General features: G+C 42.0%; 1 protein-coding gene across 9 annotated transcripts in view; it reads left to right on the top strand.

Annotated features, from left to right (window-relative positions):
• usp24 (ubiquitin specific peptidase 24) overlaps positions 1 to 27,038 on the top strand; it is a 90,793-nt gene that overhangs the window by 17,064 nt on the left and 46,691 nt on the right. For 6 of the 9 annotated variants that reach the window (XM_080734250.1, XM_080734249.1, XM_080734248.1 and 3 more), the window contains 17 exons: positions 2,761 to 2,826; positions 3,268 to 3,342; positions 4,382 to 4,540; positions 7,807 to 7,921; positions 9,165 to 9,268; positions 9,922 to 10,029; positions 10,435 to 10,530; positions 11,297 to 11,458; positions 15,923 to 16,006; positions 17,448 to 17,558; positions 18,229 to 18,378; positions 19,075 to 19,206; positions 19,977 to 20,088; positions 23,777 to 23,853; positions 24,015 to 24,155; positions 24,913 to 24,966; positions 26,276 to 26,391. In XM_080734250.1, the coding sequence (XP_080590376.1) occupies positions 2,761 to 2,826; positions 3,268 to 3,342; positions 4,382 to 4,540; positions 7,807 to 7,921; positions 9,165 to 9,268; positions 9,922 to 10,029; positions 10,435 to 10,530; positions 11,297 to 11,458; positions 15,923 to 16,006; positions 17,448 to 17,558; positions 18,229 to 18,378; positions 19,075 to 19,206; positions 19,977 to 20,088; positions 23,777 to 23,853; positions 24,015 to 24,155; positions 24,913 to 24,966; positions 26,276 to 26,391 (1,862 nt within the window). The remainder of the gene's footprint in view (positions 1 to 2,760; positions 2,827 to 3,267; positions 3,343 to 4,381; positions 4,541 to 7,806; positions 7,922 to 9,164; positions 9,269 to 9,921; positions 10,030 to 10,434; positions 10,531 to 11,296; positions 11,459 to 15,922; positions 16,007 to 17,447; positions 17,559 to 18,228; positions 18,379 to 19,074; positions 19,207 to 19,976; positions 20,089 to 23,776; positions 23,854 to 24,014; positions 24,156 to 24,912; positions 24,967 to 26,275; positions 26,392 to 27,038) is intronic. The other 3 variants (XM_080734253.1, XM_080734252.1, XM_080734251.1) reach the window with 1 other exon arrangement.

Below are 27,038 nucleotides of genomic sequence, written 5' to 3'. Positions count from 1 at the left end.
ATTAGTGCGTGTTTACTTGCGGAGCGGGGTTTAGTGGAGATTGTCTTGTGCACGATGCACAGTGGCTGTAAGAAATTAATTAATTTGCAAACACAAAAAGACCGCGGTTTCTGAAAGGCGTATTGAACCGGGTACCGTGCAGGGCGTACCGTACGGTTCGGTTTTATACCGTAAACCGTGGCACCCCTACTGTACACACACGTTTTTCGTTCCCTCTCTGTTGGAGGGTACGACATTTTTTGCGCCGCTTCAGTCGCCAATCCGACTTCGCTCGAGTTGGGATATTTTCAATTTGAGCAAAGACTAGGAAGGCGAATCTCCCGCATGCGTGCCGTCACCCGGTTTACCTCATTGGCGCTGTCGCGTCAATCTGTGTCTTTTATATCGACTTGGTATATTATCTTCTCTCACACACTGTCTCTTTTTCTCACACACTCTCATTCTCTCTCTCTCTGTCTGTCTGACTCTAACAACGACAGCTTTGCAGTGGTTGAACTGCTCTGTTGTTTTTGTGTGTGTGTGTATGTGTGTGTGAAGTCTGAGGCTTCCTTGTGCTGAAGCTTCCTTTGGCCAGCCTGGCCGGAACCACGGCGGAGTAGAGCATAGTCATTGACACACACACGCACACACACACACACACGCCACCCATTAGCATGTTAATAGGGCTGACGCGCTCAATAGAGGCTGATTGTGGACTGGACTCTCCTGTTACACTCTCCTGTGGCAAAGAGAGCTCGGCTGAGTGTGTGTAAGCTGTCAGCTCCCTGACACGCTCTAAACACATGAGACTGGGAGAGTGAGACAGAGGAAAGATAATGGGAGTGTTGCAGCCCTCTTCTACTGGCTCCCAAGGGGGGGGGGGGGGGGGGGGGGACTCATTTGTTTGCTGTAAGCAGGAAGTCGAGACCCGAGAGGGATCCAGTGTTCGACTACCTTTTATAGTCGACTGCTTTTTTTCAATGCAATTCAAAGGAGCTTTATTGGCATGAGAAAACATACGTTTACATTGCCATAGCAAGTGTCAAAATATAAAAGAAAAACTGTTGAAAATGGGGAACATATATACAGTTGGAGGGGGTACAGCATTGTGTAAAAAGAGCTATGTCACATTGTGTCGACGAATAGAAACTAGACGAAAATGTTAGGGAGGAGGGACTAGTGGAGAAGAGATCGAGTAGAAGTCTTTTTATGTTTGCTCTCAGGTGATGCACTCTGACAATAGCAGATCTACAAGCTCACAACGCGTTGCAGCGCGACGCACTGTGAGCGTGTAGATCTGCTATTTTCGGCACACTTCAACACAATCACTGGTCAAAATACACATTAGTTGACTAAAATCTTTTTGCATTTAGTTAACTAAAACCTTTCAGATGACTAAAATATGACCAAACGGCTAAATCGAATTTTATTCAAAAGACTATGAAATTTGCTGTCAGAATCAACACTGAAGGAGGGAGGGGGGGGGGGGGGAGATGAGCAGAGGCGTTGCTGAGCAGACTGGAGCAGAGGCAAGGGGAACCAGAATGAGAAACACAGGAGCCATTCAGCACACTGCTCTGATTTGGCACTGAATGACAAATGACAGCTGGGTTCCGCTGTTGGAACGTCACCCGCACATGTGCGTGAGTGCGTGCACGGATTGAACGCATGCGCGCGAGAAACGTATTAATTTAGTTACAACTTGACCTCTGGTATAAAGACTTATTTTGGGAGGATTGGTAGAGGCACACCGTAGCAGCGTCAGCCTTTCAGAAGCCTCCACAAACACACCGAAAGACATTATTATACAAATAACGTATCATTGCTTTTGGGTGGAAATCTTGTGTCCAAAAGCGTTCCTTTTTTATTAGTGTAAAATAAATACATTTTATAATAGTGAAAATAGCCGATGTACAAGCTCACAGCGTGTCATGTTGAGACACGCTGTGAGCTTGCTATTTTCACTATTTTCGTGTGACACTCTTGTATGATTTAAGGCATTAATTTATGAAAAAACACAAAGTTGAACTATGCAGATACAAGATATCCGTTAACATAATAGCTGTTCAATTTAATAAATAAGAAAACAAGGGAAATAGTAGCTATTAATTCATAATTATTCTGTATAATACAGTATTTATAATACCACTTTCAACCTGCATGCCTATTTTGGGCATTATCATTACAGACATCATTGCAAACATTTTCCAAAATAGTTGAGCTTGTTGGTCAGAAATGTCTTTTTTTTACAAGCTCACAACGTTTCACCATATGAGCTTGTACTGATCTGAGCTATTATTTTAGAATGTTTGAAAGTATACAGTATAACAGGGCTTCATAAGTGATTGACCATGAATATGAATTATTGATGGATGCTCATCTGTATCTGTGTATAGTAGTCTATAGCAGTGGTTCTCAAAGTGGGGTCGAGGGACTCTCAGCGTTCCTTAAGGGGGCTTATAGGTCTGTAACTCGGGACGGTATACAAAATACAAATGGAACCAAATGGAGCCTAACAGATTAATTTGGTTCCATTTGTACACTGTCAGACTTAAAGGAGTAGTTCATCCCCCCAAAAAAGAACTACTCCTTTCAAGGGAGTTCTAAGTTGACCCTTACCGGTCTGCAACTGACAGTGTACAAATGGACCCTACATTTGGTTCCATTTGTACACTGTCAGAGTTGAGGACGGTTCCTTGAAATGTAAAAGTTTGATAAGAGCCAGCAGTCTAATAACGTGTCACTTCATTTAACGTGTGTTGTCTGTGTCTCTTGGTGCAGTGTGTATCGGCCCTGGTCCAGCCTCTCGGTGTGTGTGCAGAATACCTCAACTCCAGCCTGGTGCACGTGAGACACCCTACCCTATATATACATATGTCCTCTGTCCCCTACATCACTGCTTCACACACGCTTTAGCTCAAAACCCAAATGACACATTTGCCCCGTGACCCAAACTAGCAGACATAGCATATCTACAAGTTCAGATAGTAGATCTGAATGCTATTTTCTCCTGAAGTTATTTTTTAATTGATGGGAATTTCTTAGTCCCCCCCCCCCCTTTATTCATGAAATTCTTTGGAATGTTTTTGAATTTGTTTGTAATTCATGACAAATGATGTTTTTTTTTTTTTAGTCCTAAACCTGTTTAGGAAAAACTGTACCTGATTATACACATTTCAAACAGACACACACCCATAATACACACCTTAATCCAGACGATAACGCGTACGTGTGCGCGTGCAGACAAGGTAATGACATGTATGTGGGTGTTTGACTGTCTTCTCCCAGCCCATGCTGGACCCAGTCATTCACAAGATGATCACTTATGTTCAAAACCTGGAGGAGAAGGACCTCAAAGACAAGGTAAGGCTCTGTGATTTAGTTTGTTTTCTTTTTTCCTTGCATTTGAAGACTCTGTGCAGCAGTTTTTTCTGTTAAGATATAGCCTCAACAACCAGTTGTAGGCTAGCACACATTGGGCCCTATTTTCGTCCATGCCTTACCCCTTAACCCTAAACTCTTTTGCCATTTTTTACTATTTTGAAAAACATTTTAAAATAGTTCAAATAGCTGATCTACAAGCTCACAATGTGTCGATGTAGATCGGCTATTTGAAGTTTTTTTTAAATGTTTTTCAAAATAATAAAAAAATAAAATTCAAATGTAGCACAGCTATAAGCTCAAAAGCTTACGGATCTGCCACTTTTGATAATTTTGTGTGATGCTGTTGGGTGATTAAAGTACAGCGTTGGTTTACGCAAAAAACACAAAGTTAAACTATGGACATGGGAGGTTTCTACCTGACAGCAACGATATACTAGTACACAGGGGCGTCACACCAAATTCTGGGCCCTGGGTACAAGGATTCACTGCGGGCCCCCCATGAATGTTAACTATTGAAAAATAGCAGATATACAAGCTCACAGCGCGGCACCGAGTGCCGCGCTGTGAGCTTGTAGATCTGCTATTTTTGAAAGATCGTGAAAATGTGTGCAAGAAACCTATGTCAAGGAACCCCAAGATGATATGTATTTGGCCACGGACCCCGATCTCAAAATATTTAGTTCCAGGGACCCCCAGAAGCAAAATTTGAGTTAGAAATGTTCGCTTTAAAAAATACATATATTCAAAGACTTTCACACAATAGATAAAGTTATTAGGGCCCCTCCACCTCCGCCCCAGTAACTCAGTCCCACTTTCCTACCCCTTGTGACGTCCCTGCTAGTACAGTATCCCTGAGCAGCACATAATCACAATGTCCTCGGTTTGATCCCCACTAGAGGGACCTTTCTGCCCTTTCTCTACTTTCTCTCTACTACGGTATCTACTATCTAAATAAAGCAACAACATCACGCATATACAATAGCATTTCTCTTTATTATTCCCCTCGCCCCACCGCTAGCGTCTGGTGAGCATCCCTGACATGCTGTCGGCCATCAAGCTGCTGTGCATGAGGTTCCAGAGGGAGCTGGTCACCGTGGTGGACGACCTCCGGCTGGACACCCTGCTCCGCATGCTCAAAACCCCACACTTCTCCACCAAGATGAACTCCCTCAAAGAGGTGAGTGCAGAGTTCTTCCCACGGTCATGAAATTCCTGGAAATATTTTGAAATTAGTAAAAAAAAAAAAATCCAGTACTGGAAAAGTTTTGGAATTTTATCAAGGGTCCTGGAAGGTCCTGGACAAAAATAGCTATGCATTGTCTTTGGTTATTGATTTTGTTAATACCGCTGAAATGGGCCAAATTGTCAAATATTAGAGGCAGAAATTGTGAAAATAGTAGATCAGCTATTTTCACAATAGAAACGTGTTATACAAAAGTTAAAATATGATTATTTCGGGGGCCACGGCCTGAAAAGGTTGAGAACCACTGGCAAACACTACCTGTCTTTGGGCATTGCACATAGGAGTAAGCGACCTGTTATTGAGCTGAATTATTGTTATATAGACCTGGAAATTGGGTTAAATATTCTGGAAGAGTTTTGGAAAAGTTTTGGAAATTAATTGGTAAAAATGTGTGGGAACCCTGTGAGTGTTATCGCCAGGCTAGTGTTGTACGGTTTTTCGGTGTTTCGGTTTGATACAGTGTTATAAAATGTTGACGGTCTCGTAAGCCAAAACCGAAAACCGTCACGTGACATGTGCGCCGCCGTCGCATCTGCCGTGTTTACGGAAGCAGCAGAAATCACTCCTGAAGAAGGAGACAACAGAGATAATGGTAGCAAGCCAAGTAGGCTAACAGCTGGTCGCTAAAGAAATGCAACAGCTGTAACCAAATAAAGAAGCGAGGCTTAGCTTGAAGCTAAACACGTGGATCTACAAGCTCACAACACGTTGCACGGTCGACGAGCCACAAGCTTGTAGATCAGCTATTTTTTTATGCCTCTCCTCAGGCTCCAAGGCTAAAGGAACGTGGCTAAAGCGCTAGCATGCTAACGATTTAGCCACGTTCCTTCAGGAGGAAAAACAACAACAAACATAGGCTAAAAGTAACAATTATGTAACGTCACTGCATCGATGCAGAACGGCACGTGGATGCATCGCAATGCAAGCAAATTGTCTTAATCTAAAACTTTTTAAGAAGTCCTCTACTCCGGCATCACTGTTTACTATGCAGTGTGTGCGGTGTGCGCTAGACACAGCACCCAGCCAGTACACACTGCAGCCAGGCAGGCAACAACGGGAGTCGTAGAGTTTGTCAATCTGTGGGTCGAGACCCCAGAGAGGTCCCAAAATGATTTTGGGGGGTCCCCAAATGATTAACTTAACACTTGGGGAGCCAAACTCGTTCAGGGACGAGTTAAGGCCACTAGGTGTCCCCCTGCCACAGGAAGTTATCTCGTTCACAGACGAGGCAACAAACAGTTAACTTTTTGAGCCTGCAGCTGCCCTTTGAATGACCTGAGTGCATTACGTCACCCAGTCAGTGCAGGCAGCCCCTCGGTGGAAGACATCACGGAAGGACTTAACATTGCTTTAGATTCTACTTTGAAACATAAGAACGGCTTTATCTAAGAATGAGTTGAAAACAGCCCCATGGAAGCAGAGAGCTGATTGTTTTCACGGCGACACTTTACCGCGATTTTACTGCGATTTTTGGATTTTAGTTTCGCGAGCGTTTGTAAACAAATGGATTATCCTCCTCAATCTTCTCTGGACACGCACGTGCACACGCACGAAGCTTGCGAGGCACGTCAAAACAAAGCGTAAGTCAATGGTGGCAGCAGCAACAGCTATAAATGTTATAAACCTTAGCAGCCCATGTGTTAATGTGCAACATTGTTTTCTCACTCAACTGTAAAAAAAAAACAACATACAGTGTATTGAGGGTTTGTATTGTACATGTCTAAAGTGACAACGGAAGGACTTTTTTTAACCTCTGAAATGACAAATTAAATTGACTTAGGCTATTTACAATTTATTTTAGTATAGCCCAATAGTATTTACTGCATTTTTGTGGGTAAAACACTTGCTTTATAAATAAAGCACTTTGAAACTTTTTTTTTTTTTTTTTTTTTTATCACGTTAAAATCTATAAGATTGTAAAACCGTGTACCGGGGTTTTTTGGGGGGTTAAAAAATGGAAACCGTACAACCCTACGCCAGGCCTGGCATTTCGGCATTTTAGGGGCACGGCCACTTGGCCTTTAGTACTGTTCATTTTTTTTTAAGTGAAAAAGCTCAAATGCCAGGGCAGGAAGGCCATCAAATAAAACAAATGTTAGTCCATTGAAAGAATGAATTGAATTTAAGGGTTAAGGATGATTTAATATGGAGACTATCTGTAGTGAAATAAAATAAATAATAATATCTACAATCTGCCTTGTTTGATATTGTGTTAAAAAGAAAACTAAATAACAAAAATACCAATGACCAAGATAAGTCTGGTCGTGATGAATAGATCTGGGGATGTAGTTAGAATGGGGAGCTGGTTGATTAGCTGAGATAATGCCAGCCCACTGCCAGCTGAGATACTGCCATTTCACCAGGCAATGCATCATGATACGGAAATTAAACTCTCAAATACCTGGAACGCGCCCGAGTCGCGTTAGATTTTAACCACTTTAACCATTATTTTATGCTTTAACTTTAGAAAAATAGCAGATATACAAGCTCACGAGCTTGTAGATCTGCTATTTTTGAAAAATCGTGAAAATGAGTGCAAATCTTTGAAAATCTTTGACCTGATCATTGACCCGACTTCTAAATCCTTCCTCTAAATCATGCTGTTCTCAAACCTTTTCATGTCAAGGACCCCCAAAATTACAGGTATTTGGCCACGGACCCCCATCTCAAAATATGTTGTTCCAGGGACCACCCAGAAGCAAATATTTGAGTTACAAATGTTCGCTTTTAAGTAGATATATTGAAAGACTTGCAAAAAAAAACAAGATTTTTCAAAAATAGCAGATCTACAAGCTCGCAGTGCGGCACTCGGTGCCGCGCTGTGAGCTTGTATATCTGCTATTTTCCAATAGTTAAAGCAGTCAATAATCCTAGGCCTAAATGGGTTAAACACTCTCAACATACCATTTCACTTCGACTTTGACCACCCTCAACTCTGTGTCGCCTATTTTGGGCATGTTATTATAGATAACAGTTTCCATTTGTTATTCTTCTAAGTTTTATGAAATAGCAATAGCAGATCTACGAAGCTCATGTCGAGACTCGCGCCATGATGCGCTGTGAGCTTGTAGCTGTTGCTGTAGGTTAATGGAATTTGATGTGGGGTTTATTAGATTCTGTGGAGAGCAAGAATTTATCACCTCCTCCTGTGACTGTCTGTATTTCTGTGTGTGTGTGTGTGTGTGTTTAATGTGTGTTAGGTGACCAAGCTCATAGAGGAGAGCACAGTGTCCAAGACGGTGAAGAATGCCATTGACACAGACAAGCTTTTGAACTGGCTGGTGGAGAACTCAGTCCTGTCAATAGCACTGGAGGGTATGGACTCCTGCATGTGATGTACTGATGATGTATCACCTTGCTTATTGTAAGTCGCTCTGGATTAAGAGCGTCTGCTAAATGCCTAAATCATGGGTCTTCAACAGGGGATCCGGGGTCTTCAGAGTTACTACAGGGGCTCCTCCAAATCTTTGAGTGATAGAACCTTTTTTTTATACTAACCACTTGATCCCTAGTGTCCATATTCTGAGAACTTTAGCCAAAAATAGCAGATCTTGAGCTTGTAGATAGGCTATTTTCGGCAAAGAGTTTTGGTGTAGAGGAGAAAAAGAGCAGAATAAGTACAATGTGAAAGGTCACGTTTATTAAGTATTGACGTTTCAAGTGTTGAAAACACAAATTGACACGAATCCAAAATAAACTGATGATTGTGCTGTCAAACGATGAAACTACATGGGATCTACGATAAGGTTGTGGGGGTCCCCGCTTCATCTCTCTCTCTCTCTCTCAACCTAGGGGTCCTTGGCCTGAAAACGTTGAAGACCCCTGGCCTAAATTGTAAATTGTCCTCAGGTCACCTCAAACACCCTCTCACTTCCCTCCTCTCTCTTTCACCACGGAGTCCCTCAGGGCCCTATACTAGTAACCTTTGTGTTTTCGCCCTACATTAAACATCTTGGCTGAAAATAGCCAATCGACAAGCTTTTCCACAGCATACGGACGCTGAGGTTTAAGTGGTTAATACAACGTCAGCTGGCTCCTTTTCGCACCTGCTTCCTCTCTCGTTCTTTCACTTCCTTGATTAGAGCCATTTGGTGATTGTTACATTATCTATTTTTGTGAAATAATTTCCCTTGCACACCTACTGTGACGGGTGCCTAGAGACCCATTTCTTGTTTACAAACATTGAGACTAAATGCACAGGTGACTGTATCATGTAATCAGTTCCCAACAATCCCCAAACCTGTTGTTTTGGGAAGCGCTGGTGTCACTGGCTCATTTGGTACCGACCTGCGCGCGCATCTAGGTTCTTATCAGTGTAACGTGAACCAGAAATGCATATATGGAGCAGGCACTTTATTTTATTTTAATAGGCTACAAAATGTTGTAGTAGAGTAGACTCTACTCGCAACAAAATACTTTTTTGCTCTAAGTGAAGACTTCTGGTGCTCTGTTGACCCCCTACTTCTTATTTGTCCTTTCCTCTTATCTGTTGCTTAGGTTATTAGGTTATCATGAAACGAATGGAGAGAAAATCTCATTGTACTCTGTGGTGTTTTAGGTAACATCGACCAGGCACAATACTGTGAGAGAATAAAGGGAATCATTGAGCTGCTGGGCAGTAAGCTGTCTATAGAGGAGCTCTCCAAGATCTGGAAAATACAGGTAAACACTACTGTAGCAGTTTACATATGATGTATGGTCCGATGTCTGCATGGGTTAAAGTTTTTCTCAAGTCACTTTGGATTCCATTCAAGGAAGCATGTTTTCTATGGAAGCGCACAGAGAATAGCTGTCATTTGTTGTTTTTAGATTGAAGAGGAACTGGTCACTAGCAATATTTCTTCCTGGTTGACTGTATGTGGAACAGCAGAAACACATGTTTAGAATGATAAAAACCTAAACATCATAATTCTACTTATTGTGCCTAATTGTTTATGAAACTGGGGTGGGGGTGGGGGGGGGGGGGCTCCTTTCACATTGATTCACAAACCAGAGATTGGGAACTTGACAAAACTTTTCAGTCGTGAGATTTAATTGTTGCTTTTTAATCCATGCATCTGTGTACTCTACACTCACGTGTGCATGCGTGTTGTGTGCCTCCATGCTGACTGGATGAACTGGTTTGTCAGGTAGAGAATTGTTGACCTGTTTTATTGATGTGTGTGTGTGTGTGTGTGTGTGTGTGTGTGTGTGTGTGTGTGTGTGTGTGTGTGTGTGTGTGTGTGTGTGTGTGTGTGTGTGTGTGTGTGTGTGTGTGTGTGTGTGTGTGTGTGTGTGTGTGTGTGTGCGTGTGTGCTCGCTCGTGCACCTCTCAGGCAGGCCAGTCGTCAACGGTGATAGAGAACATCCACACGATCATCGCGGCAGCGGCTGTGAAGTTCAACTTTGATCAGCTCAGCCATCTCTTTGTGCTCATCCAGAAGGTCAGCAGGGCTGCCTGGTTGGAGAACTAATGACAAAAACACTGCCTTGTATTTGTGTTTTTTTTGGGGGGGGGCTGCGTCTACTGATTGTTTTTCAATTATTATTTTATTCATGTGTGATTCATTTCACAAAGTATAAGATATTGGTAAATGCCTCCCCAGCCCGCTATCTGAAACCAAGCATCTTGACATTTTCAGGAAGAGTCACATGTTTACTCCAATCAAAGAGATTCATTTGAATTATGACGAGCCCTCACACTTTGACATATTTATTTAAAAAAAAAGCATACATTTGAATTATTTTACACTATGATCATGTTAGGATCATTAAGCTGATTCAAATTGATCAGACATTTTACATTTTCTGTTATTCAATAATTGTTGTTTTATTGGTATGTTCTCCAGAGTTGGGAGGTGGAGAGTGACCGTGTGAGGCAGAAGCTACTCAGCCTGATCGGAAGAATTGGCAGAGAGGCTCGCTCGGAAGCTACGACAGGAAAGGTCTGTCTGTCTGTCTGTCTGTCTGTCTGTCTGTCTGTCTGTACTATGTACAATTAACAGTTAGCAGGTGCTCATATCTAGGGATGGGACGATATGAACATGTCATGTCACGATTATTGTGACCAAAGAAAAAGCGATTTAGGATATTATCGCGATAATCAAAATATCTCCAACATCCATTATCCTGGGGCCAGAGCACACGAGCGGAGTGGAGCGATGACAAAAGCCGCTCCAGAGGTCTCTTGTCCCTCTCGCTCGTCGCTCTGGTCGGCCACCGGGCCGCTCTGCACCCCGCTGCTCCGTCGCTCAACTTGATTTTCGCATCTCTCGCTCCGCGCTCACTCCACGCTCCGCTCAGGGCCGTCAATCAGAGTAAAAAAAGTAGTTTGCTACCTTGTCCGAAACACTTTCTCCTTTGCCAGTGTGTTCCCAACACAAATGGCTGCGCTAACGTGAGCCTCGGCTTTGATGGAGACTTGGAGAGCTGTCCACTCGCCACTGTTTAGTTGGAAACATGCGCCCCGCGGCCCCAACAGGATCGGCTCGGAGCGGAGGAGGGTCGGCGCTCAGACCCATTATAAAAGTTGCTCGCTCACGCTCAACTAAAAAACGGCTCGCTCTGCTCCCCGCACCGCTCGCGCTCCACTCCGCTCGTATGCTCTGCCTGGGGCGGAACATTTGCCAAAAAATTGCCGATCTACAAGCTCACAACTTCCCATAGTAATCGTAGAATCTGTCATTGTGGTTGGATGTGTGTACTGTGTAGGTGCTGGAGGTGCTCTGGGAGCTGGCCCACCTCCCCTCGCTGCCCACCAGTCTGGTCCAGCAGGCACTGGAGGAGCACCTGGGCATCCTGAGCGACGCCTACGCCGTCAAAGAGACGGTCAAGCGCGGCTACATCATCAAGTGTATCGAAGACATCAAGAAGGTGAGCCAGGCCGGCGGGTTGCGCAGATGATGATGATGGCCAAGTGGTTAAGTTGTGTACCGCAATAATAGGCTTTGATGCCTGACAGGCGTGTGCCGAAATGTCTGTCGGGTGGAAACCTCATTATGTCCAAAACTGTTACTTTTCAGGATTCAAATTCAAATTTATCAAAAGTAAGCAGATCTGCAAGCTTGCAGGTCTGCTACTTTTGATACTTTTTGTATGATCAAGTAGAGATTAGTAGGGTTAATTTATATATTAAAAAAAAAGGTTAGACCATGGAGATACATAAAAATATCTCTGCCTGACAGCCATGAAAAAAATAAAAAAAAATACTCCAGCTCTCCCTGTTAGTGAGCGATTTGTTCAAAAGAACTAGTTCATTGCTGCAAACGTGAAAAAACGTGTTGACTTCTTAAATCCTCCTACGTTCACGCTTTCGTTCGTGCCCCCAGTCCTCTCCCCCCATGCACAGGACGGGAGGGCGGGCTGTACGTGCAATGTAATAATAACTAACGTCCGTTCATTGAAATGAATGGTGTTGCCAGTTGCCACCACCACTACTCCCTGTAGCCTCTGGACCAGCAGTGTTAACATCACAGTGACCATCTGACCACTCAACACAGCAGCCCAAAGTTAGGTGGTTAGAAGGGTGGGCCTTGTGCATTTTCAGAGCATGTTTTATTTCAATGATCAATCGATTGATTTTGTTCCTGCTTGGATCAATAGACCTAACATAGCATACTTTAAGTTAGAATTTATCCGTATCATATATATATATATATTAATATGTTTGTTACCGTATATTATGGTTAACATCTTAGTGTTTTGCCACTTTGGGGGGCCACACCCTCACGGCTCCCCATCGAGCCCCGCCCCACATGTTGGGTATCGCTGTTAACAGCATTTGCAGAAACACGTCTGACAGTTTTTGATCCAAAATTAGAGTGTCCTTGTTAGCGCTGCATAGGCAGCTTCTGACTCTGGCGTCCGTGAAGGGAGTCTTCATCATCACACAGACCGTCTCACTGTCAGCTTTATTATTCATGTCCAAGCTTTTATAGGACCAACAAGAAGAGGTCAATAGTTGCCTCTCCTCTCCTCTCCTCTCCTCTCCTCTCCTCCTCTCCTCTCCTCCTCTCCTCTCCTCTCCTCTCCTCTCCTCTCCTCTCCTCTCCTCTCCTCTCCTCTCCTGCATCCATGCGAGAGAGAGCGAGTGACTCTGCAGAAGACAAGGTCACCTCTGCTCTCCGTTTTATTGGTCACTCCTTTCTTTCTCTCGTTTCCTTCTGCTCTGCGACCTCGCTGCTCTGTTTTCAGGGTTTGTCGAGCCAGGATGTTGAATATTACACTCCTGTTCAAGAGCATACCACCCTTTAGTCTCTCTCTCTCTCTCCCTCTCTTTTGCTCTCGTTCTTGCTCTCTCGTTCTCCCTCTCTATTTTGCATGCTTGTTTCGTGTCTTTCGTCTTTGTCCTCTCTCCCTCACTCACACTCTTCTCTCTCTCTCTCTCTGTCTTTCAATTCACACACACACACACACACACACACACACACACACACACACACACACACACACACACACGCACGCACGCACGCACACACACGTTCTCTTCATTGACACAAGCACACGTTCTCTTCATTGACAAATGCGACGTGGTGTACTACACTAGGGGTGTGAATCTTCACACTGGCCCCAGGACTCAATGTGTTTACTATTCGCCAGTTTATGATTTGACTCTAAAAGGTATTTCGATGCATCTTGATTTTCTATTTCTTGATACAAGCAGTCGGATATTTTGAACTCCTTTTTATTATTTAGAAAGTGCATTAACGTGATGTGCATATAATCACTCTCCCTCAAACGCATTCACTCCTCAAAAGCAAAACATAAATCCAAAACACAAATCCTTTTGCAGTGCATTATGCAAGTGTGCTGCCTGTAATATACGAAGATAAGTCTTTCACACAGCAGCTGTGAGACAGGATACTTAACAACTGTGAGTAGAAACTGAGTCCACAGTAAAAACCTTGGTGTTTGTAACCCATTTAGGCCTAGAATTATTGACTGCTTTAACTATTGAAAAATAGCAGATATACAAGCTCGCAGCGCGGCACCGAGTGCCGTGCTGCGAGCTTGTAGATCTGCTATTTTTGAAAAATCATGATCATTTTTGCTAACTGAGCTCCTGTTAAGTGAAAAGGACCTTTTCCTTGACGATGGCTATAGCCAGATTGCTGACATAGAAACATAGGTTTTTAAAAAAAAAACCTTAGAGGGATTCAAAAGACACTTATAGAATCGGGTCAAAAATTCAAATTTTCACGATTTTTCAAAAATAGCAGATCTACAAGCTTGCTGCGCTGTGAGCTTGTATATCTGCTATTCGTCAATAGTTAAAGCATTCAATAATTCTAGGCCTAAATGTCAGAGAGTAAATCAGTGCAACCGAATGGACCCGCTGAACCTTGTCATGCAACTGTGTCGCTCGCTAAAAATAGCACCGCTACAAGCTCACAGCGTTTTGTGATGCAGTGTGAACTTCTGCATCTGTTGAGAGCTTGTAGATCTGCTGTTCTCAAGCGTTAGCATGTAGATCACGAACAAGATCGGCGTTGCACTTGATTAAATGAACAGGAGGAGGAGGAGGATTTGACTGTGCAGTAAAGCTGAGAATTGTGCCCAGATGTACATGTGGAAAGAATGGGTGAATTATTTTATGACCTCTTCCTCTCAGTTATATCTGATAATTTAGTGGGCTGAATTCCATTACGTTTTTCATTTCATTTTATTTCAACCTTTATTTAGTACTCGGAAAACACACTAAGGGCTAAGAAGACCCCTTTTTCCAGTGGTGCCGAGATTACAAGTAAAAAATAAATAAACAATATAAAATCGACCACAGTTGATACTGTATGACCTCGTCCTAGAGAAACAAGAAACCCTGCAAGTTATGCGGGAGCACACAACTTAAAAGCAGTATTTCCAATTCCAAATTGTGGAAACAAGCGGAATCTCAACCATCAAACAGTCCTGCAAAAGAAAAGGTGTTTAAAACTCCCAGTTAAAATGTTATAGATCAGGGGTCTTCAACAGGGGGTCCGGGACCCCTAGGGGATCCTCAGAGTTACTACAGGGGGTCCTCTAAATCTTTGTGTGAATCTTTTCTCCTTTTTTTTTAACCCTAGTGTCCATATTCTGAGAACTTTAGCCAAAAATAGCAGATCTACAAGCTTGCAACGCCAAAGAGCTTTGGTGTAGAGGGTAAAAAGAGCAGACTAAGTACAGAGTTGTTTTTTTTTAAGTACAGGTATTGATGGTTCAAGTGGTTAAATATCTGAAAACACAAATTGACATGATTCCAAAATACACTGATGATTGTGCTGTCAAAAGATGAAACTATATGGACTCTATTAACAGGTTGTGGGTCCCTGCTTCATCTCTCTCAGCTAAGGGGTCCTTGGCCTGAAAACGTTGAAGACCCCTGTTGTAGATAAATAAAAGCCAGTGCTGACCTCTACTAGTTGCAAGGGAGGGCCAACCAACCGTTTTATACAGTATGCAACGATGGGTGTCGTAGCGGTCGCCTGTTATAAATCTGAGGAACGAGTGATAATTACGTAATGTCACTGCATCGATGCAGAATCAGCCACATCGTTACTTGCGCCAGCAGAGCTTGCAAGTAGGGTGATGAGGGCTGTCTGTATGTATGTACTGTATGTGGGTATGTAAGTGGCCAATGAGGGAACGCTTCTTTCTCCCTTATTGGCTAAAGGCCCAGCCAATGAGGGAGCAGCGTGACGTCACCACCAACCAACAAGTGCAACCTGACACAAGGTGCAAGTTGTCACCTCGACGGAGTGCTAATTGCGCCACATACCCAACCACAGACGGCTATCATCACCCTACTTGAGCGCTCTGCTGGAGCGCAGGTAGGGTAATGCGGCAAATATTTGAATATCTCATTTTTAAAGTGAACATTTGTAACTCAAATATTTTGTTCTGGGGGGTCCCTGATACAATATTTTGAGATGGGGGTCCATGGCCAAATACATATCATTTTGAGGGTCCTTCACATGAAAAGGTTTGAAAACCACTGACATATTAGTCTCTCAAGAACAGACTAACTGAGCTCCAGTTAAGTGAAAAGGACCTTTTACTTGACGATGGCTGGCCAGATTGCTGACATAGAAACATAGGTTTTCTCAAAAAAAAACCTTAGACACTTATAGAATCGGCTCAAAAATTCAAATTTTCACGTTTTTCAAAAATAGCAGATCTACAAGCTCGCAGCCGCGCTGTGAGCTTGTATATCTGCTATTTTTCAATAGTTAAAGCAGTCAATAATTCTAGGCCTAAATTATCTACAAGTGTGACCCGATGCATCTTGGAAGGTCTACAGTAAGTTTCTACACCTCTGTACCGCACGCCTCTTCCTCCCTCAAATGAAGTTTATGTTTCTAGACTCAGCCTCAGGAGGAGAGCGACACTCAGAGTTCATTTCTCTCTGGCACTTGGGGCAAGAAGAAAGCCAACATATTGGCCAAAGTAAGAAAAGCCCCCCACTCTCAAACACATCACTGACCAATCAGTCCGCATCCATTCTCTCATTGCTTCACGCCAACCAACCAATCCTGGATGAGAGATTGATCACAAAGGGATTTTCATTGGTCACTGGGTGATTATATCACAGTTGATTATACACTATATATTTTTAACTTTTATTTTTTTCAACCCAAGTGTTTTCTCCCAAGAGAAGCTTGGGTTAATCTTCAGCTTTCCTGACTCGCGGGCTTTGGGCTTTTGCTAATGATTACACAGAGGATCTGGTATCTTTATTCTTTTTGATGAGGGAAGGTCGATTAAATTGTGGAATGATTGAGGTGCTTTGATGAGTGTGTGTGTGTCGGGAGTGTGAGGTAGACGGAGATGCACATGTGATGTGTCATGGAGGTCTGGAGTTTGGCAAATAGAGTTGACATTTTGAATTTTAAAAATCCCACAGGCGGGAAGAGATTAAAATAACGTGCAAAAAATGATATGGAAATAGTGTACTATGACAACACTAAGACTTGTTTGTCAAACTCCACTCCAGCCATGGCCTTTATTATGCAACTGGTATTTAAGATGATCTTCTTGACAAATTGTGGGTCTGAGATAGTTGATATATATATTTATAAATGAATAACTATATAAATCAGAGACTGACCCTTTATATCTATATATTTTCGTATAACTTGGCACTGGTATCTGCACATTTTCAGCCGATGTGTCATGATTTTTAACCACTTTCAACTGTGTACGTGGAAAAAAAAACATTGTGAGCTTGGGGGTAGTTTAGGACTCTCAACAATTGAGAAAATTGGCATCGGACTCGAAATCTGACTAATACAGTAAGTGATATTAGACTAATCTGTTTAATATCAGTGTCAGTGCACCTGAAAAAAACTGTCGCAGACCCCAATGTGTCCTAGTGTGTGTGTGTGTCGGGATGCATTCTGTGCTTTATTGGACCTCAAACCCATGTTCAGCAACATCGCTGCTGTCGTGTGGAAACCTTGTATAGTCCAAAACTGTTCCTTCTTTAATTATGATTTCAAAAACCCATTCAAAACAATGAACAGCCGATCTACAAGCTCACAACGCCTCCCGTCACGAGGCTTTGTGAGCTTGTAGATCGTCTGTTTTCACCACTTTTTGTGCCGACGTTCTTCGTATGACGAAGTAGGGCGGTAAATGTCGAAAACGCATAAAGAGTAGACATTTGGAGATACAAGGTTTCTTGCCAGACTGATATGTCTGTGCGTATGATTGTGTGTGTGTGTGTGTGTGTGTGTGTGTGTGTGTGTGTGTGTGTGTGTGTGTGTGTGTGTGTGTGTGTGTGTGTGTGTGTGTGTGTGTGTGTGTGTGTGTGTGTGTGTGTGTGTGTGTGTGTGTGTGTGTGTGTGTGTGTGTGTGTGTGTGTGTGTGTGTGTGTGTGTCCACGCAGGCCTCTGCTCAGCAGAGCAGCCCTCAGGCCGTCTGGGTGGTGCCTGCTCTACGTCAGCTGCATGAGATCACACGATCCTTCATCAAGCAGACCTACCAGAAACAGGACAAGGTGACAGACACACACACGCCCCTGCATACAACACAGCCTGCTGTTACCGTGATAAACTTTCCTCTAGCCCAGTGGTTCTCAACCTGTGGGTCAGGACCCCCAGGGGGTTCCCAAATTATTTTGGGGGGTCCCCAGGTGACTCAACAGTAAACAAATCAACATAACGTTTAAGTGTATAGAGGGTATCTGCACATTTCTAAAGTGACAATTGAATTACTTTAATACCTCTAAAATGACAAATTAATCATTGGCCAAATTGTCAAATATTAGAGGCAGAAATTGTGAAAGTAGTGCTCGTAGGGTGGGGGGTCCCCAATTCAAATATGATTATTTTGGGGGTCGTGGCCTGAAAAGGTTGAGAACCACTGCTCTAGCCGATGGGATGAAATGAAATAGTTTGTGCTTTATCATTGTGCCCAAAACAATTGCGATTGACGAATATTATCGTAATAATCAAAATACGCCGAAGAGATTTGGTGTAGACGAGGGGAAAAAACCAACTCATCCCATCCCATCCCAAAGTATGACCATTTCACACTAAACTTAAATCTCTGAAATATGATTTATCGTGAGCGCTTTTCTTATTACGATAAAAGATAATCACGATTGCCGTCCCCATCCCATTCCTATAATTTACCCTCCCCCTCTCTCTCCTCATCCTCCTCATCAGAGCATCATCCAGGACCTGAAGAAGAACTTTGAGATCGTCAAGCTGATCACCGGCTCTCTGGTGTGCTGCCATCGACTGGCTGTGACCGCTGCAGGGAACAACAGCCTCTCTGGCTCCACCCTGGTGGACGGCAGATATAACTACCAGGAGGTCTGCATTAATCTGTGTTGTAAAGTTTATGTCCGTCTTTTGTTCTGCGTCTTAAAAAAACAACTTGAACCCCGGCGTCCAAAGCCTATAGGGGGAACATTGGCCAAAGATGAGGTGGAGATTTTTTGTTGAAGAGATACATTAACGACTTGAACCCCAGCATCCCTATTCTGAGGAGAACTTTTGCCAAAAATAACAGATCTACAAGTTCTACAAGTTTATATGTTGGCTATTTGTTATTGTCAACAATATTTGGAAAATATTTTATAATATTAGAATGTTTTTTTTTCTTTTTTTTATGTATTTTTTGGGGGCTTTTATTCCTTTATTGATAGCACAGTAGACTGCCAGGAAATGGGGAGATAGAGAGATGGGGAGTGACATGCGGCAAAGGTCGTCCGGATCGGGAATCGAACCGGCGACACCGCGGCAACCATGCCTATGTGGCGGTGCCTATGTGGTATGCGCCTTGACCAGTAGGCCACCGGACGCCCCATAATATTAGAATGTTTTAACAAATGTTCTCTTCTTGGGCTCCCTGGCACAAACTATACATTAATTTGGGTGTCCTTGGCATGAACATGTTTGAGAACAACTGGCCTGATGCATATCAGACTGGGTGGGAGGTCCTTGAAGCTGTGAATCAGTGCCATAGACACGTGGCCTAAGGAATCTTGTGTCCACTGTGTGTTGCAGTATCTGGACGGCCACCTGCGCTTCCTGGCCTTCTTCCTGCAGGAGGCCAGCCTCTACCTGGTGTGGAACAGAGCCAAGGAGCTCTGGGAGTGCCTGGTGTCTGGACCTGATGTCTGTGAACTCGACCGAGAGGTGGGACATACTTAAATCACCATTATATATAGGAAATTGCAATACCGTGATAGAAGTCTTTTCCTGGTTTTAATCACATAAGCTTTATTTTACACTTAAAAATATATATATGATATTATCGCCACAAATAAAATGCACTTATAGAGTAGCGAATCCTGATGTCACTTTTTTTCACCCTCAGTTGATTCTTCATAGCCCTATGAGTTAAACTGCCGACATCATTTGTTTGTTTTTGGAACACAGTTCTTATTTGACGCAAGATGAAAAAGTCTATGGGAATTCATAATGGGGGGGGGGGGGGGGTAACGGGACCCAGGCAGGAAGTGTAAATGACGTCAGACTTCGGTGCTCTACAGCAGGGGTTCCCAAACCTTTTTGTCTCAGGGCACACAACGCCTCGCATCGTGAGGCGTTGTGTGCTTGTAGATCGGCTGTTTTCACTAGTTTTGTGCGACAGAGGTTTCTGCCTGACAGTGATGATATTTTAGTGATTATGTTGCGAGGAAAACGTTGAGATAATAGCCATTTTGGTTAGAACTGACTGAAAATAACTTTGTACTTCAAGTTTAAAATGATACTAAATATTTTTTCAAGTGTCCAAATAAATTCCAGATATTATCAAATGATCTCGCGGCACCCCTGGACTGCCGTCGCGGCACCCCAGGGTGCTCCGTCACCCGCTTTGAAAACCCCTGCTCTACAGTATATTGAAATACAAACGTGTTATTAAAGTGAATTAAAAAAGCGATGCTTTCTGGTGGTGTGTGCAGATGTGTTTCGAGTGGTTCACTAAAGGACAGCACGACCTGGAGAGTGACGTCCAGCAGCAGCTCTTCAAGGAGAAGATCCTCAAGCTGGAGCCTTATGAGATCACCATGAACGGTGAGGAGAACATCTAGAGCTGTGTTTCTCCTTATGAGATCACCATGAACGGTGAGGAGAACATCTAGAGCTGTGTTTCTCTTATGAGATCACCATGAACGGTGAGGACAACATCTAGAGCTGTGTTTCTCCTTATGAGATCACCATGAACGGTGAGGAGAACATCTGTATGGAAGCATAAACCTGACGTAATTAAAACGAAATGGCAAATGCGAAAATTAAATTGAAATAACAGAATTGCTTTTTAATTTTCAGGAAATGCACGCATTTTTGGAGACAAAAATGAATGTAAAATGCAATGGCGTTTACATTTTCCATGTACAGCTGCTCATTCTATGACTAAATTATAATTATAAATAAAAGATCATTTCAATTTTAATTTGAAAGAAATTACCGCTAATTTGTTGACAATATTAAACTTAAAATGCAATTTTGAAAATGAAAATGAAATAGAGAAATGCTTTTTAATCTTCAGACAATGAAAGCATTCTTTGAGACAAAAATTAATGTATAATGCAATAGCATTTCCATTTAATAAAAGGTCATTTGATTAAACATTTTCAATAAAGGCCACGCTAAATAATTGACAATATTAAAATGAAAAAGCTACTTTGAAAATGTAATTTAATAAGGGTAATGCTTTTTATTTTTAAGCTAATAGATGCATCTTTTGAGACACAAATGAATGTATAATTCAATAGCATTTACATTTCATCTCCATGTGTGCTCATTCTATGACAGATTGTAAAAGCAAATGCAAATCCCATTTGCGATTTCATTTTTCAATTGTAACTGCTGAAAACATGACAGAATTCAAATGGTCCTTTGGCTAAAGTGATGGCGCAGGAAAGTGACGTCATAGGAGTAAACCTTCAACACAGTAGGTGGCAGACAGAGACAGTGTAAAAAAAGAAAAAGGTGGCAGACAGTGTACACACGTGCAGGACTGGCCGAGCTTCACTCAAGCTCACAACGCTCCCCCCCCCCCGCGACAACGACCGCCGAGACCCCCCCCCCCCGTGCAAAATGGGGTTAACTGCTCTGCCACAGTGGTGGAAAAAGTAGCCTACTCACATCTTGTACTTAAGTAAAAGTATCAATACTGCAATGTAGATGTACTCCGTTAAGTAAAAGTCTGGAATTCAATATGTACTTGAGTAAAAGTATGAAAGTATTTGATTATTTGGCATCAAAACGTACTTAAAGTAGCAAAAGTAAAAGTACAAAATGTTTGAAAATAGCCGATCTACAAGCTCACAATGCGACGCGTTGTGAGCTTGTAGATCATAGAATAGGGCTAAAGTGCATTTATGTATGTTTTATAATAATGATGTATATCTGCAAAGTAACTAGTAACTAAAGTTTTCAAATAAATGTAGTGGAGTAAAAGTACAATATTTGGAACCGAGATGAAGTGGAGTAGAAGTAAAAGTATTGAAAACTGGAAATACTCAAGTTAAGTACAAATACCTCAAAACTGTACTTAAGTACAGTACTTAAGTAAATGTACTTAGTTACTTTACACCACTGCTCTGCCAAGTTGATATTCCATAGTTGTTGAGCTGGGCAGGGATGAATTAAATCACATGAGGTGGAAATATGTTTGATTCTTACTTGCAATGTATCAGATCAGAAGATCCGTCTACTGTCTATGACCATTGGATCTCCACTGGGTGAGTGTCTGTCAGTGAGTGAGTGAGTGCAGTCGCCACCTACTGTACGGGTTGGGTATGTCAAGGTTATAAGCAGGCAGCGTTGAAGGATTACTCCTGTGACGTCACCTTCCTGCGCCATCACTTTAGCCAAAGGACCATTTGAATTCTGTCATGTTATGAGCGGCTACAATTTGAAAATGAAATAGCAATGTGGTTTGCGTTTGCTTTTACAATCTGTCATAGAATGAGCACACATGGAGATGAAATGTAAATGCTATTGAATTATACATGCATTTGTGTCTCAAAAGATGCATCTATTAGCTTAAAAATAAAAAGCATTACCCTTATTTAAATTACATTTTCGAAATAGCCTTTTCATTTTAATATTGTCTATTATTTAGCGTGGCATTTTTTGAAAATGGTAAATCAAATGACCTTTTATATATACATTTAATGCTGTCATAGAATAAGCACAACTGTACATTAAATGGAAATGCTATTGCATTATACATTCATTTTTGTCTAAAAAAATGCTTTCATTGTCTGAAGATTAAAAAGCATTTCTGTATTTCATTTTCATTTTCAAAATTGCATTTTCATTTTAATATTGTCAACAAATTAGCTGTCATTTTTTTAAATTAAAATTAAAATTATCTTTTATTTATAATTTTAATTTAGTCATAGCATGAGCACCTGTATATGGAAAATGTAAACACCATTGCATTTTACATTCATTTTTGTCTCCAAAAATGCGTCCATTTCCTGAAAATTAAAAAGCAATTCTGTTACTTCAATTTAATTTTCGCATTTGCCATTTCGTTTTAAATATGGCAGCTTTATGCTTCCATACATCTGGAGCTGTGTTTCTCCTTACGCCATACATGGGCAACTGGCGGCCCGGGGGCCACATGCGGCCCACACCTTCACTTAATGCGGCCCGCAGGCTAATACCAGAAATTAATACTGATATATTATTGATTTCAGCTGTTACAATTCCAAACATGACCTGCTTTAATTCCGTCAGTCTATATTAGTAGCTTAATGACTAATAGTATTAAAAATGTATTTTTTTATGTCCAATGTATTTGTATTTGAGTTCATAAATTTAACATGGGTAGCCCTATATAACTAAATGCGTTTGAAATTAAAGCAAAATGTAACATTTCAGGATTCCAAAAAATAAATAAAAACAAATCAGGATTCCAATTCAAAAGAAGCAAAAATAGCCGATCTACAAGCTCAGCTTGTAGATCGGCTATTTTTGCTTCTTTTGTTTGAGATACTAGAATGACAAAGTAGGACGTAGCAATATGCAATGTGGCCCTCTGGAGTGAAGGTGGAAATATAGTGGCCCTCGCAATCATCAAAGTTGCCCACTCCTGCCTTACACCATGAACAGTTTACCAAGACCAGCAAAGTTCTCTGAGAACAAAAGTGTTTTGTACTCTGTGTGGCTCCGCTCTGAGTTGTGAAGTCAGACCCGCCTGCTGTATACAGTGCTGGAATGGTGATTTTAACACATGTCCACGGTTTGATGTCCACGGTTTGTTTACACAAACCAGTGTTGATTTCGTCGACTAAAACTACGGCGAAACATGTTGGTCAAAAAAAGAAAGAAAAAGCTATTATGACTAAATAGACTAATAGACTAAATATGTTGTCAATTGTGTCAGTGTCAACAAATAAAAACTACACTCAAATGTTAGGGAGGGACTAGTGTAGAAGGGATCCAGTAGAACAAAGAAAAATGTAATTTAATGTTTGGGTACACTCAGGAGTTGCGCTCTGAAAATAGCTCCCAACGCGGCGCACGGGCACAGCGCAGCGGAAATCTTGGGATCACGTGGTCTCCTGGATCTCTGTATGACAGAGAATGAAATTGCGGCTCATATGTTAGCGAAGAGCACCATCTAGCGTAAAAACACTAAACACAACTGTGTTTTGAGGTGTTACACATGTCTTTTGCCTTGACTTGTTACTCGTAATGTGCAGTAAATTAGTTAATTATTGTGGGTTATTATTTTCTCTCTCAGGGTTCAATCTGTTCAAGACCTTCTTTGAGAATGTCAACCTTTGTGACCATCGCCTGAAACGACAGGGGACCCAGTTGGTGAGTTTGTTATTACAAGCTGGCTTCACGATAATATTGTTTTCAATAAAGTATTTTGTGCCTGATATTGTATATCAGTACTGATATACACAGAGTGCATTGAATAAAAGAACTAAAAGTGCACTGTTGGTATTTCTGAATGTATGTGGATGTGATTCCAGTGTGTGGAACGTCTGGATCTGGCAGGCATGGACTTCATCTGGCGCATCGCCATGGAGACCCCAGATGAAGAAATAGCCAACGAGGCCATCCTGCTCATTATCACTTATAGCTACACCAACCTCAACCCCAAGATGAAGAAGGTCAGCCATGTGTGTGTGTTTGTGTATATGTCTGGGAGCGTGTCAATTCAAATGTATCCCCTGAGCAAGCAGGCCGGCTCTATTAGCTTAACACATCTATTGCCGGGTATATGATTAATTAATACAGTAGCCTGTGCCAAGTTTTTTCAGTGTTTTTACCTTATTTATGAGGCTCCTTGTACGCAACACCGGGCACCAGTCCAAATGTAATCCGACTACTTCCGCCCGGTCACGATGGTCATATTTTCTTTTACCCGCGGCCGTCCGTGCTTTTGTTATGGTCCGTAGAGAAGTTTTTGCATCAGTGCCGGGGGCCACAGACTGCACGTTACGGTTTACAATGGGAAACGTTATATCCTGACTTAAGTCGGGAAAAGCACTCAGCGGTCGGATTTGAAATCCCAACTTTGGGGGGTGTGCAAACGTGATTGACATAACGTGAGGTCGATTCTTTTATTTACATGCTCCGAAATTCGCTTCGATATTCGGCCTAAAAAACGTAGCAGTGTTGTGTGCAAAGGCCTTAAATCAAATGTAGATTTAGTTTACTAAAATCTTATGATAATTTAGTAAACTAAAACATTTCAGATGACTTAAAATGTGACTAAAGCGGAATTGTATTCAAAAGACAAAGACTGACTGAAAAATGTACTGTCAAAGTGAACTGAACTGAACCCTTGCATACTAGTCAGAGCTGGAAGGCTTTTGAACAGGCGGTGGACTGTATGTGACTGTGTTGACTTCCATGTCCTTGCAGGATTCTGTGTCCTTGCACAAGAAGTTCATTGCTGATTGTTATAAAAGACTAGAGGTGAGTTGCTGCATACATCAAGTGACGTAGCTTGGTCCCAGGGGACTAAGCTCACATGCTGCCATTATATTTAGTTGAATAGCATATTGTGTACTAAGTACAGTAAGTACAGTAAGTACAGTAAGTGCCGACATTATATCATGGCTGTCGGGTGGAAACCTCATATGTCCAAAACTGTTACGTTTTCAGGTTTCAAATTTGTCAAGCTTGAGGGGAAAAAAATCAGAGTTAGAACATGGAGATAGGAGGTTTGTGCCCGACAGCAATGATATATTTAATGAACATTGTAGTGAACTGTAGTTCATACTTTTATCATTAGATTACTTCCCATTAACCCTAATCCCAGCCACTATTCCCTGTGCTGGTCTTTCCTTAATATTTACACTGACTATTTGCTTTTAAGCAATATCACATGAGAGGCTGTGCAATATCGTCAATATCATCACGCCTGCGTTGCCTCAGGAACGAGCCCGAAGGGCGAGTTCCGTTGGCAGCGCAGAAATGATGACATATTCACGCTTGAGTGTAATATTGTGATTATACAACTGTTACCCTTAAAAAAAAAGTCAACTTCATTTCATTGTAATTAAGATATTCGATAGAAATGTGTAATCTTTTAATGCCACATTTAGCTACTATGTCGCTGAACTCCACATGAAAACTGCTAGCATAGTCGCTAGCATAGTGCTGGGACAGGCAGCCCGGCAGCTTTTTTTTGCGACCAGCACAGCTGATTTCTTTGATTGATGAGACCGTTCCATAATGATTGTTATCATCACGGGTAGATAGCTACAGTATTTCAACCATTCAGATTGCTTCGTCTGAACTACCTGTTGTATAATTGAGATCATTTGGGGGCTACCAAAACAAACAGTGAAAACAACAAACCACCACACTACCCCAGTGCCTTATAAGTGGCTCGTATAGAGGAACATTATGTGTAGAAAATTTATATCGTTGTTGTCGGGTGGAAACCTCGTATCTCCCAAGTTTCAAATTTGTACGTTCTATCGCAAAGTAAAGCCCTGCTTCATCATACAAGGCCGTCGCACAAAAGTAGTGAAAACAGCAGATCTACAAGCACACAACGCCTCGCGTTGTGTGCTTGTAGATCGTCTGTTTTCACTAGTTAAATTATTTTATAATGATAAATGCAAAACAAACGGTTATGGACATACAAGGTTTTCACCCGACAACGATGATATATTGTTTTGTTTGGCAAACACAGCAAAGCTAAACAATGCTCTGAAGTACATAAACGATCACATCACTTTGAAGTTACAGTATGTATTTCTTCTCTTCTCCGCAGGCGGCCAGCTCTGCCCTGGGTGGGCCTACCTTGACTCATGCTGTTACTAGGGCGACCAAGATGCTGACAGCCACTGCCATGCCAACGGTGGCTACTTCTGTCCAATCTCCATCTAGGTACGCAGTAGGGAGCTGTGGGTGGGGAGGGATGGGGCAATGAAAGGCATGTGGGGCTCAAGATGGGTTGAAAACGTTGAAAGAGAAAAAAATTGTGTTTAATTAATATGATGGTGCGTTACTCTATTGTCAACACAGAAGTCAACACAGAAGTATATGTGTGTGTGTGTGTGTGTGTGTGTGTGTGTGTGTGTGTGTGTGTGTGTTGTTTTCTTTACCACCTTAAAAAAATAGTTTTCCATGTGATACTTCTAGATCAGCGTTTCTCAAACATTCAAATGTCAAGGTTTACCCTTAACTCTGACAGCATACAAATGGAACCAAATGGACCTGTTAGGGTCCATTTGGTTCCATTTGTATGCTGTTACAGACTTGTATTGTTCAATATGGACCCCCATATAGGAACCCACAGAGTCCCTGTAATCCACTTGAGAACCACTGTTCTAGATAAAAGTATACTAAGTTAGTTCCTTTGATCCAAGCCATGATTGATCATAACATGCTCTGAAATTGCACATGACTTCCTATTGGCTGCTGTTATAACTTATAAGTGTTCTGATGAGCTTTTCAATTGGGCCCTGATCTGACCCAGTAAAGGTTGAGATCCATTTTGTTAAGACCACTGTGTTATGACGATCATGTCGAAC

This window comes from Nannobrachium achirus, assembly GCF_963921795.1.
Source record: "Nannobrachium achirus genome assembly, chromosome: 1".
NCBI lineage: Eukaryota > Metazoa > Chordata > Actinopteri > Myctophiformes > Myctophidae > Nannobrachium > Nannobrachium achirus.
The sequence above is the reverse complement of the archived record's forward strand: the minus strand, read 5'-3'. Positions and strand labels throughout refer to the sequence as shown.